At 54.3% G+C, this 15,645-nt stretch overlaps 1 protein-coding gene across 2 annotated transcripts; it reads right to left on the bottom strand.

Moving 5' to 3' along the window:
* Positions 1–442: 442 nt before the first annotated feature.
* Positions 443–5,477, bottom strand: SELENOW (selenoprotein W). Of its 2 annotated transcripts, none has more exons than XM_081275257.1 (6): positions 5,190–5,456; positions 3,879–3,903; positions 3,733–3,786; positions 3,511–3,585; positions 3,311–3,409; positions 443–806 (listed from the first exon to the last, which is right to left on the bottom strand). In XM_081275257.1, exons 1-5 carry the CDS (start codon positions 5,216–5,218, stop codon positions 3,329–3,331), a joined length of 264 nt encoding a protein of 87 aa, XP_081131383.1. In that variant the 5' UTR covers positions 5,219–5,456; the 3' UTR covers positions 443–806; positions 3,311–3,328. The 2 variants fall into 2 exon arrangements, with proteins under 2 accessions (XP_081131383.1, XP_081131384.1); XM_081275258.1 differs by having other exon boundaries at positions 740–2,410; positions 5,190–5,477.
* Positions 5,478–15,645: the final 10,168 nt, after the last annotated feature.

Below are 15,645 nucleotides of genomic sequence, written 5' to 3' on the forward strand. Positions count from 1 at the left end.
TGCAGCCTCCTCCAAGTGAGACAAGGCATTTCTGCTACTTTAGTCCCCGTTGGTGGTATTGTGACAGCAGCCCCAGCAAGCCACACACAGAATACACAGGAGGCCGAGGCAGGAAGATTGCGAGTCCAAAGCAGCCTCAGCAACTTAGCAAGGCCCTAAGCATCTCAGGGAGACCCTGTCTCAATTTTTTTCAAAAAGGCCTGGGGATGGGGCTCCATAGTCAAGTGCCCACTGGTTCAAGGTCTGCTACCAAAAAAGAATTCGGAGCCAGACAGATTCCTATGGAACAAAGGATGGTGGAGCAGGGATCTGCTTTCCGTTAGCTTCATGTTGACCTGTCCCCCCTCTGCTATAAAGTGCCTACCTGTCATCAGCAAAGCGTCAGGGGACTGGAGGGGCTCCAGGGGAAAGATAGGACGCGAGGACAGATGAGGCTCTGCTGTTGGATTCACCTACTGTTTATTGGCCTGGGATCGGCTGCACCCACCCGGCCCCCAGCTTCCCTTGAGGAAGGCGAGGGACAGGCCTCCTCCAGGAACAGAGTGGAGGTGGGGGGTGCAGGGCAATGTGGGGGCAGGGAAGTGTGGGCTCTCTTGGTGACCCCATGACAGGCATGAGACCACCTGTGTGGGCGTGGCTTCTGGAGGAAACACCTCACCCCATGCAAAGGCAAAGACCAGGGGTGTCGACTAGGCCCCGACCCAGAGGCTGCAAAGACATCGAGGAAAGACCAGGCGTCCCAGAGACATTTCAGTCCTTCCTGTCATGGAGCGTCTGCTGAGCGGGGCTGGGCCAAGATCCCTGGACTGTGGAGAGAAGAGGGGGAGTGGGGAGCAGGTTGCAGCCCAGGTCAGCGTGACAAGGGTACACAGAGCTACAGGCCCAGGGAAACAGGGTGCACAGGGAGGGACCCGCTGAGGGCCAGCTCTCACTGAGCCTGCGGAGAGGTGATGGGCAGCCACCTGCTGGCCTACAAAAAGCCTGGTGGCCCAGAGCCAAACCTGTCTCCAGAGCCCACTGTAACTCACACGTGGGGTTGTTTCTTGATACTGGAAAATGGACCCAGGAGTGCTTTACCACTGAGCCACATTCCCAGCCCCTTTTAGTCTTTGAGACAGGGGTCTTGCCACATTGCTGAGGCTGGCCTCGAACTTGTGGTTCTCCTGCCTCAGCCTCCTGAATTGCTGGGATTGCAGGTGTGCACCACCTGATTAACACACAGGTTCAGGGGGAGTTTTGCTTTGGTCCTGGGGATTGCACCCAGGGGCACTCTACCAGTGAGCCACACTCCTATCCCCGCACCCCCTGCCCATCTTTTTCTCATTTTTTATTTTCAAACAAGATCTTGCCAAGTTGGTGAGGCGGGCCTCGAACTTGCTACCCTCTTGCCTCAGCCTCGCTGGGATCACAGGCCTGTGCCATCCTGACAGACTTTAGTGCTCTTCACCACCTGACGGCCACACCACGTACAGTAGGAACCACCTTGCCCCAAGAGCCAGGATCCTGGGAGGAAGTACCGAAGTCCTCGGGATGTCCTGCCTGGAATCCTGGTTCACTCTGCCTCAACCACAGCCATCTGTGCTAACACTGCTGGTGTCGTGGGCTCTGGGAGTGTGGCCTCAGCTTAAATTCTGGAGGGCCTGGAGACAAGGCCAGCCCTGTGTAAGCACAGTCCCCAGTAAAAAGCTGGGACGCGATGGTGCCAGCAAGCCCCTCCAGGGCAAGAACTCGTCAACATGGCAGCTGGCACAATCAGCCTGCATCTGTCTGGGGGACAGGGCACAAGTTCCTGCCTGGTGACCCCTGCCCTCTGCCCCTCCCTAGGTAACCTGGAACCATGCAGAACAGCTGCTGGAGTTCTTCTGAATCCTTCCAAGGGTCCTGAAAACTAGAGCCACAGCACTACCAAACAGGGGCAGGAGGTGGCCCTGGGGCAGGGCATGTGCTCAGCAGGTGGCAGGCCCTGGGTTCCACCCCCAAGCATCAAAACAAACAAACAAACAAACAAACAAAAAAAAAAACAGTCACTCTTCACAGACTTGTCTCCCCCCATTTCTTCCTTATGCAAACCCACTTTCCTTTATGGGAGATGACGTCATCTATTGACTCACCCCCTGGAATCCAAGGGAGCCTCTGCCAGTACTGACTGGAGGGGGGTTTAGACAGAGCTGCTCACTCCACAGAGTTCAAGTCAAATCCCGCTGCGTGGCACCACCCACCATCCCTCAGCCACTGTGGAACCAAGAAATTCATTTCCAATTTGGGGGTGGGGGTGCTTCATGTCAGACCCACACAGGAGGGAGGATGCCACTGTCCTTCTGTAGTCACTACTTTAGATCTGCAGGTCCAAATTCAGAGTGGCCTCACTGCTCTGGAGCAGGAAGGTGGTGCACACCCGCAATCCCTGTGACTTGGGGGGAGGAAGGCAGGTTCAAGGCCAGGCTTGGCAACTTGGCCAGACCCTGTCTTGAAATCAAAGGCTGAGGCTGAAGCTCAGTGGTAGAGCAGCCCTAGGCTCAATCTCTAGTATAGGCGGGTCGGGGAAGGACTGTCCCCAAAACCAGAACTGAGCCTTGGTCTGCACTGGTGAGTGGTGCCCAGTCCTGGATGAGAAGGGGTTTGGAACTCATCTGGAATGTACTTGAGGAAACTGAAACCAAACTCAAGAGGGCTCTGGAAAGCAGTCCATGTTCCAGAGGGTTATGGAAACGGCTATGTGTTCTAGAACGGGCTGGGCTGGAAGGAACTACTTGGCTCAGAGGAACTAGTTATCAGTTCTCCAGTTTGGGAGCTGCTCTGCACAGTTCCGTGTGGGAAGGGGTGCCTGGGTTCAGGATATGCTGACAGCTGGTTCTGGATTTGATTCTACATTGCTCTGGGGGAGAAGGGAGTCCCTTCTGGGGCAGGTGATCACTTCTAGAGTTAGTGTCAGTTTCTAGAACATTCTTTGTCAGTTTCTTAAAGTGTTTGTGGGCCCACTCTGGAAAAGTCTCAGGTTCAGGGTCTGACAACTAGTGATCAGGTTGAAAATACTGAGCACAGGAGCTGTGTTTCCAAATGTGCCTGTAACCTGGGCTGACAGTCACAGATAGTCACTGTTTCCTGGCAAAGGGACAAAATCCAGAGTGTCTTTTTAGTACCTTCTATTCCAAAGCCAGGAGAGCTGCTGACGGCAGCCCTCAGCCTACTGCCAGCTCAGGCATCATCCTGCACCACCCAGACCTTGTTTCCACTCCTCCTGCCCCGGGGACACCTGGATGCCCCCATCTCGCAGACTGGTCCCAGGTCAGTGCCTGCCTGGGCCCCTCACCTCTGCCTTCAGGGCACTCTAGCCCTGAGCCAAGGCGGCTTTGATGGCAGCCACCAGCTTCAGAAACTTGCTCTCCGTGTCCACATAGCCATCACCTCTCTGGGGAGGGGAAAGAGAGAAAGGGTCAAGCTGGGACCCACACACCAGCCTCCGCCCCAGCCCTACTTGACCCCCAAACAAGGACACACACAGAGATATACCTTCTTGGAGTGAACCAGCTTCCCGGCTACCATCACTTCAAAGAACCCGGTGACCTGGGGAGTCCCCTCGCCGCACTAAGCAGGGAGGACAGATTGGCGCTGGGATGCCCTCTTGGAAACGCTTCCCCTTCCCAGGAAGTGTGGGGGGAGGGTAAAGGCTGTGGGGCTAAGCCACCTCCACCACCACCAGACCCTCAGACAGACGAGGGGCCCGAGACTCACAATGTCCAGGCATCCGGGGAACTCATCTTCTAGCTTCTTCTTGAGCTGGAGATACTGAAAAGGGGGAGGAGATCAGAGCAGTGCCCAGCCAGCCCCCCAGATGCACTCTCCCGACTCAGGGTGCTTCCTGAGGGCCCCCGGCTTACCTTAGGCTTGTAGCCTCAAGCGCCACTGGTAGGTGAGTCCAAGTGAGGAGTTCCAGGACAGGCAGACAGGTGGGGACACAGGGAAAGCAGGCAGTAATGGCAGGACAAAGGGGACCAGGAAGAGAAGAGAATAAGACGGGCAGAAATGACCAAGCAAAAAAGGCAGAGAAGGGAAGAAAGACACATGGACACCAGAGTGTAATAGGAAACAGCAGAGAAAAAGAGCCAAGCCAGGCAAAGGAGGAGAGGGAGGCCGCAGACGGGGTGACCAGATCACAATTATTTGGCCACATGAGGCGGGGAAGGCAACAGGGAAGAAAACGGAGGGCACTGGGTTAGAACAAGAGCTGCATAAACAACATGCAACCTCGGCTGGGGCCCAGGCCCAGAGCACTGAAGGAAGCCGTGTCGCTCCTGGAACCTGAACACCTTCCAACACCCAAGATGCCATTTCCGGCTGGAATCTGGTGCACAGGCCTCCTGGGAACTCAAAATGTCAAGCGAGCTGTGCTTCTAACAGGCCATGGCATTCCCAAAACTGAGACCCACTGGATCCCGGGTGCGTGTCCCAGACAATTAGGCCAGCCACCCAGGTTGGAGTGCCCCCCCCCCCCCCCCCCGTCTGAGCCAGGACCTCGACCTACTGCATTCCCCTCTCCCTGCCCCGTAAAATGAAGCTAGAATTCCCCTCCCTCAAAAGGCTCAGGGGGCAGTAAATTCATTGAACCGATATTTATTAAGCACCTACTGCATGCTAGCATAGAATGAGGTGCCAGGGAGATCCTCTGAGCGGAGGAAATAGGTTCAAAGGCAGTCGGGGCTGGCGTGCAGCGCTGCCCGGGCAGGAGCTACTAAGTTCGCCCTCTTCGCATTACCGAAAGGGGAACTGTGGCCCGAGAAGAGGGGTTGGCAGCACGGGCACCCAGGGGCACCGGCGCGAAGGTTGTCATTTGCGTCTTTTCTAAATCCAGGAAGGTGCAGGAGGCCGTCCTGACCCAGGGGCTGTTCGCGGGCGGGGAATCGGAGCATAGCCGAGGGGTCGGTCCCAGGAGTGCACAGATCCACCCGACCCGCGGCCAAGCCCCTTGGCGTCTGCGGCGGCCACACACACGTCTCCGCTGGACCCTTCACAACCCGAGACGTCCCGCTCGTCCCAAACGGGGGTTCAACTCCCCGCGGCCCTCACCCCTCCTGGCCCCACCCAGCCGCTTTTCTCCTCCCGGGTGCCTGAGATCCAGCCCCCGACGCCCCATCCCGGCTCCGAGCGCACGCAAGTCGCGGTAGGGAGAGGCCCCTGGCCTCCGCGCTTACCAGTAAATGACTCGGACTTTGAGAGCCATGATCCCGACGCAGCAGCCGCCGCACAGCGGACCTTCAACCTGACGGAGCTCCGCGGACTCGCTACCGCTGTGTCCCGGGCACCGCGCACACTGCTGGTTCTTCGCGCTCCGCGGCGCGAACCAATGCAGGGAGCGGGGGGATGCGGGGGACACCGCGGCGCCGAAGCGGCCACAGAGCCCCGCGGCCCGCGACCCGACACCCCCACGGCAGCCTTCTTACTGTCCCCTTGTCGGGCTAGTCGGTGTCTGGATGGAGGGAGTGCCTGGGACAAGCCCTGCACGCATTCCCTTCCTTCTCCCCCCCCCCCCGCCACTCCAGCCAGCACGGTACAGCCCGGCGGGGCGGTGGCAGGGAATTGGCTGCGTTGATTGTCACGCTACCGCGTGGCTGGAAGGGGGCGGGGGAGCCGAAGCGCGCGGGGTGGGGGGGTGGGACCTCTCCTACCCCGAGAGGCAACGGAGCCCCGAAAGGACGGCGAAGGGGAGGCTGCGGGGTCCGGCGAGCGTTCCAAACCCAGCCGCCGGCCCTGGGGCGCCTCATAACCTTGTAGCCCTCCTCTCTGCGCCTTCATCCCGGCTCCCCGCGAAGGGATCCAGGGAAGGTCCAGGAAGCAGGCTGCAGAGTTGAGGGCTTAAGACCCTTTCCTCTCTCTAAGCCTCGGTGCCCCCCTCTGCGAGGCGGGCGTGATCGCCTGCGGGCGACGGTCTCTCGTTTCACCGCCTCGCTGTGTGCCCCCTGCTGCTCTGGCTCCCGACTACACGTGGATGAGGAGGTACCAGCTTCACCTTCTACCTCCCGGGTCCTCGCTTGACCTCTCCTGGCAAAGTTCACGTCCCCCTCCATCTTCCTCGCTGGCTGTGTTATTTTGGGAGGATTTGAGACAGGTACCTCCACAGGCACTCAAAAAAAAAAAAAGAAAGAAAAAAAGCCAGGTATGGTGGCGCACGCACGCCTGTAATCACCGGCTCCAGAGGCTGAGGATGAGGAACCCAAGTTCAAAGGCAGCCTCAGCAACTTAAGGAGACCCTGTCTCTAAAGTAAACAAAGCCAGGCGTGGTGGCGTACGCCTGTAATCCCAGTGACTTGGGAGGCCTAGGCAGGAGTTCAAAGCCCACCTCAGCAACTTAACTAGGCAGTTAGCAACTCAGCGAGACCCTGTCTCTAACAGAAAAAAGGCTGAGGGTGTGGCTCGATGGGACTAAAAATAAAAGGAATGGAGGATGTGGCTCAGTGATAGAGCACTTGCCTAGCAAGTGGCAGGCACAGGCCCCTGATCCAAACACACACACACCCCTGTACAAAACCCAGCCAAACCAAACCACCAAGATATCTTTGCCTTAACATTTTCAAAGATAAACTAGATAAGAGAAGGAAATTGTTGGGGGATCAGGGCAAAGGACTCAAGACAAACCCAACCCCCTACCCCTGAGCTACTTCCTCAGCCCTTTTTATTTTGAGACAGGGTCTGGCTAAGTTACCAGGCTGGCCTTGAACTTGTGATCCTCCAGCCTCAGACCTCCCCAGTCGCTGAGATTACAGGTGTGCAAAGCCATACCCATGTATTCTCTTAACAGCTGCAGTGACCTTATTGCCAGGCAAACACGATTAAAAGAGATACAGCATCAACAGGACAGATGTAAAGTTGGGCTCTAAACTGACACTGACCAGCTCTCAAAGTGCTCACGCGGGGGGAAAATTTTTTTTTTTTTTTAAAGATCTAAACTCCATTAAAATTTCTAAACACACTGGGCACCATGACCTGTAATCCCAGCATCTTGGACGGCCAAGGTGGGAGGATCGAGAATTTAAAGGGAGACTCAGCAACTTAGAGAGACCCTGTCTCTAAGTAAAAAATGTTTTTAAATGGCTGGGGATGTGGCTCAGTGATTAAGTGGCCCTGGGTTTGATTTCCAAAACAAAAAACATCCCAATCCCTAACCCATCTCTTATAACCTTGCACATAAGTAAAAAAAATAGCTTCTTGCTTTGTTTGGGGACCTAGCCTAATTCTATCAGTGCTGTGCCCCTCTCCTTGAGGCTAAGCCACCCAATTAAAGCTTTACCTGTGTGCTCCTGCTCTCTGGCCCAATTTCATTGCGGAGCTCACTGGGTCAGAAGTTCCCATCTCTACTGGGGATGTGGCTCAGGCGGTAGCGCGCTCACCTGGCATGTGTGGCATGCGCTCACCTGGCAGGGTTCGAGCCTCAGCACCACATACAAACAAAGATGTTGTATCCGCCGAAAACTGAAAAATAAATATTTAAAAATTAAAAAAAAAAAGAAGTTCCCATCTCTGGCATCAGACTTAAGGAGCAAGTATAGGAACAGCAATTAGCACAGGGCATCGGGAAGTGTGAGTGCCTCATAAATAGAGCCAGTGCCTTCAGAACAAAGACCCAAACCGTAGCATGACCCACTTCTCCCTGGTCCCAGGGTGCCTCTCTGGCCCCTCCAATGCTGCCAAACCCAGCTCTACTGAGGTTTCATCAAGGACCTCACCCACAGCCCTGCCTCTGGGCCTTTGCACATTCTGTTCCTGCCCTCTGCCACCTACTCATCCTCCAACATGTAGAGAAAGTCCTGTGCCTTCTGGGCGGTTCTCACCAAGGACAAACCAACTGGCTGAAACTGAAAGTAATTGTCTTACGGAAGCCAGAAGTCTGAGATCAAGATCAGGACTGGTTCCTTCCAAGGACCCTGAGGGAGACTCTGGCCTGGTTTCTGGTGGGTCGCTGGATCTCTGGCTCTCCCTCCCTCCGTGGTTGCAGAGACCCCACCCGGTCTCACCTCGTGTTCACGGGCCATGTCCGTCGGTGTCGGTGTCCACGTACGTGTCCTGGTTTATAACAACCATGTTGGAGCAGGGACCCGCTGTACTCCAATGTGACCTCACCTTAACTAATGACATCCCTAATGACCCTATTTTCAAATAAGGTCACGTTCTCAGAGGTTAGGGGGTTAGGATTGTCACATAGGAATTTTGCGCAGGACGCGGTTCAACCCATAACAGCACTGTTCAGAGGGCCCCAGATGATCTCTCTGGGGCTCTATAGTGCATACGAGTGACGGCGGGGACAAGCAGTCCCTGGGCACAGCTCAGTGGCAGAGCACTGCCGGGACCTCACGAGAGGAGGGACATTCCTCTTCTGTCACTGAGAACAAAGGGGCCCTTGTTGCCCCGCAGGAGAGGCCAGAGAAATCAGTGGCCGCAGGCTGGCACTCATCTGTGCCCCTGTGTGTCTCACACACACAGCCCCTAGGGGGACACCAGCACCCCTTCCCCCGACTGCACAACTTCACATTCGCCCAAACCCAGCCCAGCTGAGACACAGTCACATCAGCACCCGTCTTTATTCAGCCACAGGTCACCACGACAGCCCAGCAGTGTCCAGCCACGTGACGACACATCCACAGGCGCAGCCACCGCCAGCCTGCTGCAGGGTGGGATGGGTGACAGTACCCAGGGCCCAACACACGACACACATGTATCCGCCCAGGAACACAAAGGCCACCCAGAGAGCCAGCCCCTGGGACCCACAGTCAGGTACCAAGCACCATGCTGCACAGACTCCATCGCTAACGCCCATGATACACAGCAACTCAAAATGCCACCAGCCCTGCAGAGACACAGCTGCTCAGTAACATGATAGGGCATGCTGTCATTCATCCAGGGACAAGACACACATTGCTGCACTTGGAGGCGCAGGCGCGCGTGCGCGCGTGCACACACACACACACACACACTCACCCAGCCGCACTCCCAGGCTTTCACATGGATCTCGAACACCACAGCACAACACAGACCCACAGACACCACACAGACATGCTCAATAGAGACGCTGTCACTCAATGACACCATGCACTCGGTCCCCCACTTAGAGATGCATGGTAGCCTGTGGTTCCTACCTCCTAGGTCTCTAAGTTTATCGAAAATAAATTTTATAAGTAAGTGGCCCATCCTCTGTAATCCCAGTGACTCCAGAGGCTGAGGCAGGAGAATCTCAAGTTGAAGTCCAGCCTGGGAAATGTAGGGAGACCCTCAGCAATTTAGCAAGAGCCTGCCTCAAAATAAAAATAAAAAAGGGCTAGGGATGGAGCTCAGCGGTAAAATACCCCTGGGTTCAGAACCAAAAGGAGTTCCATGGGCCAGGGCAGGGCTTTGTGCCTAAGGTCCCAGCAATATGGGAGGCTGAGACAGGAGGCTGACTTGAATTCAGGAGCTGGAGACCAGACTGGGCAAGATCCCATCTCAAAATAAATGAACAAATAACTGAAATTTTTGTTTGTTTTGTGGTTGCTGCAGATTGAGCCCACAGCCTGGAGCATCCGGGCAAGCGCTCCACCACTGAGCTGCACCCCCAGCCCCTGGCTGTTCTTTTAGATCTTGATTTCCTCTCCAGATCTGATTTCTCTACCTCGTCTACAGCAGTCATTGCCCCATAATCCCTTTCGATGAAGATTCATCTGCACGTGGGACGGGGCCGGGGGAGTGCAAGAAGGAGTTCACATAGAAGTCTGGGGCTGCCGTCCTCATACAGCTCTGCTTGCAAGATCCACTCTGATCTGCTTGCCTCTAGGAAATTTGCTGGTACAGTCATCCCTCCAAGTCCTAATGATTAGAGTGGCTTGGGCTGGGGACATAGCTTAATTGCAGAGTGCTTTCCTGGCATGTGGGAGATCCTGGGTTCAATCCCCAGAACTGCAAAAAAAAAAAAAAAAAAGTGAGATGAGGGTAGGACAGTGTACCTGGACTGCTCAGAACTGCACACACCTGCTCTCCTCTGGAACATCTAGACAAGGTGCATGATGACTCCGCCAATGAAAACCTGGAGTACTGAGCCTCTAATGGGCTTCCCTGGGCAGAAATGCAGCACACAGATTGCTGTCTTTTCACTGGGGGCAGCTAAGCTGCTCTGAGCCACCCATTAGGTCATTTTCTCCTTTAGATCTGGTGCGTGCCTTTATTCTGACACCAAGTAAATCAACTACATACTGGCTCCTGTAAGTCCTTCTATAAAATTTCCTAACTTGGAAATGGTTTTGGGGACAACTGGTCACCCTGGTCAGAGAGGGAAGAATAGGAAGAAAAAGTTAATAAAACACAGCTGTTGCATGCACCTGTATTCCAAGAGCTCAGAAGGCTGAGGAAGGAGGATTGAGAGTTCAAGGCCAGCCTCAGCAACTTAGTGAGGTCCTAAGCAACTTAGTGAGACCCTGGGGATGTGGCTCAGTGGTTAATCCCCGGTGGATTCAATCTCCTGTACAAAATAAAATAAAATAGTAAAATAAATAAAACACAAATCACCCACATTGTTCCTTAAGGATAGAAAGACTCATTTTATAAAATAAAACTTGTATTTCCATTAGGGAAAGAAAAATGGACAGTTTACACAGGTTTGGAATGTAAGGCAAATTCCCATTTTAAAACTTTAGAATTCCAAATTCCTACAGCCTGCTCCCCCTTGGGAGCCGTTCCCACTCAGCCTCTCCAGCTCCACGGCTGAGCTCGCTCAGGAAAGCCCAGTGCCCGCTGCTTGCCCGGAGCTCTGCAGGACTCTGCAGCATCTCTGGGATCCACCTATCCCCCTCCCTGTGCTTGGCCGCAGTGGGCTCCATGCTCTTGTGGGGACATAGCAAACACATTCCCTCAGATTTTTTTCCCCCTCATTTAAAATATTGAATTAAGCTGGGGATTTAGCTCAGTTGGTAGAGTGCTTGTTTTGCATGCACAAGGCCCTGGGTTCTGATCCCCAGCACTATAAAAAAAATTGAGTTAAGAATCATTTGGCATAAAATCAGTACTTTTAGTGGTGACGCAGTACAAGACATGCACAGAGCTTCTCGGTTTTTGCTTTCACTGACCCTAAGTCTTTTTTTTTTTTTTAAACTGGGGTTTTAATCCAGGGGCACTTCACCACTGAGCCACACCCCCAGCTTTTTTCTGTGTTTTATTTTGAGACAGGGTCTCGCTAAATTGCTTAGGACCTCCCTAAATTGCAGAGGCTGGCTTTGAACTTGCGATCCTCCTGCCTCAGCCTCCTGAGTTGCTGAGATTACTGATGTGTGCCACCACTCCCAGCAGTTTCTGAGGGTACCCACAGAAGAGGCACTGGAAGGCGATCCTAAGGAATTCCTGGATCATTTCCGTGGAGGGAACTCAACTCAGGACAAGTGGGGCCTTGGACTTTCATGACAGAAAAGAATTTCCGCAGCATCAGTAGAGGCTCAGGACTGTATTTAGGAGAGCAAGGAGCACGCTGGAGGGACCATCTCAGAGTGAGAGATGCGTTTGGGGGTCCCTGGCTCCACTTTTTCTTTGGCGGGGTACCCGGGATTGGACTCACTGAGTCCAATCCCAGGTACCCCCTCCAAACACTGAGCCACATCCCCAGCCCCATTTTGTATTTTATTTAGAGACGGGGTCTCACTGAGTTGCTTAGTGGTTGCTGTTGCTGAGGCTGGCTTTGAACTCTTGTTCCTCCTGTCTCAGCCTCCTGAACAGCTGGGCTTACAGGCTTGCACCACTGCGCCCGCCCCCTGGCTCCACTTTTAAAGGAAACTTGGTGGGTGTGGACATGGGACAGTAGCAGGATGACCTCAGTCTGGTTTTCCTCCGGACCCCTGGGGTGACCCATCTCTACTATCTGATGAATAGGCAATGCTGGAAAGTTCCTTAGATTTTAAATTTAAAAAAATATTCTATGTATCCCTTTGCTTAATCTACTTATTAGTGGGCTAATTAACAGTGTGCAAGGTAATTTTCACAAGTGGATGCATCATGGTAACTCTTGAGATTTCCAGATTTACAGCTGGCCATGGGGCTACCCACCTGTAGTGCAGCAACTCAGGAGGCTGAGGCAGGAGGACAGCAAGTTTGAGATCAGCCTCAGCAACTTAGCAGGACCCTGTCTTGAAAAATAAAAAGGGATGTGGATGTAGCTCAATGGTAAAGAGCCCAGGACTGAAAAACAAACAAACAAACAAACAAAAAAACACAGATTTCCCAAAAGGACAAGCCAGGGGAGACCATGCAAAACTTCAGATTAAAATCACATTTCCTTGCCTCCTCGTCTCCTTTCTTCCTGTGTCTTTGATTTCTTTTGTCCTCCCTCCTTCACATCTGCACTGAGACGCACGCACGTCTGAGTTTTTGCATTTACTGGTCCTTGGCTGGGACCCTTCCTTCAGGTAACTCAGGGTTCCCTCCACCTTCCTTCAGGTCTTTGCTCCAACTTCGCTTCTCCGTGGGCCCCTCTCCTCTGACCTTCTCCTTCCTCACTTTCCGTGATTGTCTCTGTGTCATTATCCATACACACACACACACACACACACACAGGCACACACATGCACACACACAGCCCACACAGCCTAGTGTTGAGATGCTTCTCTATGGCTGCAGTTGAGGGCTGGGCTGGGGCTCCGTGGCAGAGCGCTTGCCTGGCACATGGGAGGCCCTGGGTTCGATCCTCAACACAACATAAAGATAAATACATAAAATAAAGGTATTGTGTTCATCTACAACTAAATTTTTTTAAAGGGCTGCCGTTGAGACCCATTTTCACAAAACCCAGAACTTATAAAACAACAACCATTCCCCCGCATGTGCACACACGTTTGGAACAACCGCGTCAGGCAGCAGCTCCTGTGAACCAGGAAAGAGACTAAGTCACTTGTTAGCGCCAAGAGAATTCTCATCTTCCTGCCCCATGATAAGGCTTATCTCTTTCCAGCAAGTACCAGACGCTGGGAATTCGGGTGCTGGGGAGGTCAGAGGAGGTATCCGTTTCATTTCCTGTCCAGACAAACCTTTGGCTGGAGGCAGATTTGCGTCCTTAAAGGGAAAAGGCCTATTTCAGAGTGTCCATGTTTTGAAATAGAGCTTACAAACTCCTTTCTCACTAGGGGCAGAACTTTGCAAAGATGTCCTGATTCCCGGTCAGACCTCTTCAGTTTACTGTGCCACACACACAGGGGTGCACTTAGAGGGCAGAATCTGGTAGGACTTACTCTGGTGGCTATGATATCCAGAGGGGCCAGGACACATATGTGCAGGCAAGACAGAGAATGTAGGGTATACAGGAGCTTGGGAGCACTCCGGGAAGCCTTGGGTGGGTGGTGAATGGAAGGATGGATGGGTGGATGGATGGATGGGTGGATGGGTGGAGGATGGGTGGGTGGATGGATGGATAGGGACGGTGGGTGGGTGGAGGATGGGTGGGAGGGCAGGTAGGCTGATGGATTGGGTGGGTAGGAGGATAGGTGGGAGGATGGGTGGATGGGTGGGTAGGTGGATGGGGGATGGATGGGTGGATGGGTGAGTGGATGGGTGGGTGGGTGGATAGGTAGAAGGGTGGGTGGGTGGATGAGTGGATGGGTGGGTGGGGGGATGGGTGGGTTGATGGACAGGTGGATGGGTGAGTGGGAGGGTGGGTGGATGGATGGGTGGATGAGTGGGTGGGTAGATGGGTGGATGGATGGGTGGGTGGGTTGCTGGGTGTGTGCATGGGTAGATGGGTGGATGTATATATGCTTGGATGGATGGGTGGGTGGGTGGATGGATGGATGGGTGGGTAGATGGATGGGTGGATGAGTGGGTGGGTGGGTGGATGGATGAGTGGATGAGTGGGTGGGTGGGTGGATGGATGGGGAGATTGATAGGTGGGTGGGTGGATGCATGGGTGGATGGATGGATGGGCAAGTGGGTGAGTAGGTGGATGGATGGTTGGGAAGGTGGGTGGATGGGTGAATGGATGGTTGGGTGGGTGAATGTGTGGATGGGTCAGTAGGTGGTTGGTTGGGTGGGTGAATGGATGGGTAGGTAGGTGGCTAGATGGGTAGATGGTTGGGTGGTTGGGTGGGTGGATGGGGGATGGATGGGGGGATGGATGGGTAGATGGGTGGATGGGTGGGTGGATGGGTTGGTTGGTAGTTGGGTGGGTGGGTGAATGCATGGGTAGGTAGGTGGCTGGATGGGTGGATGGGTGGGTGCATGGGTGGAAGGGTGGGTGAGAGGTGGATGGGTGAGTGGATGAATAGGTTGGTGGGTGGGTGGAAGGGGGGATGGATGGGTGGAGGATGGGTGGATGGATGGGTGGTTGGTGAGTGGATGGATAGGTGGGTGGGTGGGTGAATGGGTGGTTGGATGGGTGGGTGGGTGGATGGATGGGTGGATGGATGGATGGATGGGTGGGTATGTGGGTGGAAGGGTGGGTGGATGGGTGGATGGGTGGAGGATGGGTTGGTGGATGGGTGGATGGGTGGAGGATGGGTTGGTGGATGGGTGGGTAGGTGGAGAGGTAGATGGGTGGATGGATGGATGGGTGGATAGTGAGTGGATGGATGGGTGGATGGGTAAGTGGGTATGTGGGTGGATAGGTAGATGGATGGATGGGTGGATGAGTGAGTGGATGGATGGGTTGCTGGATGGGTGGATGTGTGGGTGGATGGGTGGATTGGTGTGAGGGTGAGTGGGTGAATGGGTGCGTGGTTGGATGGGTGGACGGGGTGGGTGAATGGATGGGGGGTGGATGGGTGGGTCTGTGGGTGGGTGGATGGGTGGGTGAATGGGTGGGTGGATGGATTTTTGGATGTGTGGATGGGTGGGCAGGTAGATAGGTGGGTGGATGAGTGGGAGGGTGGCTGGATGGGTGGGAGGGTGTATGGGTGGATGGGTAAGTGGGTGGATCAATAGATGGGTGGGCAGATGTGTGGGTGGGTGGATGGGTAAATGGGTGATGGATGGTTGGGTGGGTGGTGGATGGATGGATTGGTGGATGGATGGATAGGTGGGTTTTTGGGCGAGTAGGTGGGTGGGTGAGTGGGTGGGTGGATGGATGGGTGGATGGATGGGTGGATGGATGGGTGGATGGATGGATGGGTGGGTCAGTGGGTTGGTGGGTGGGTGGATGGTTATGTGGATGGGTGGATGGGTGGGTGCATGGGTGGATGGATGGGTGTATGGTTGGATGGATGGGTGTGTGGGTGGAAGGATGGTTGGGTGGATAGGTGGATGTATGGGTGAAATGGTGGATGAATGAATGGGTGAATGAATGGATAGTTGGATGGATGGGTGGATGGATGTATAGATGGATGGGTGGTGGGGTGGGTCGGTGGATTGGTGGATGGGTAGATGAATGATCGGATGGATGGAAGGATGAATGGATTGATGGGTGGGTAGATGGATGCATGGGTGGATTTAGGGGTTAACTGGTGTGTAGATGAGGAGGCCACAGCTTAACTAGGTGAGGCTCTCCTCAGATGGAAGATCTTGGAGATGGCACCCTGTCCCGTGAACCGACCTCCTCTCCCTCTCTTTCACCCTCCCGAGCCCCTCCTGCTGTTCAGTTCTCAGTGCACACCAGTGGCCACTGCTACCTGGTGGCTGCATCTGTCTGGAGCTCCAGATGATGGACTGAGGCTCAGCACT

This window comes from Spermophilus citellus, assembly GCF_964194105.1.
Source record: "Spermophilus citellus genome assembly, chromosome: 18".
NCBI classification, from domain to species: Eukaryota; Metazoa; Chordata; class Mammalia; order Rodentia; family Sciuridae; genus Spermophilus; species Spermophilus citellus.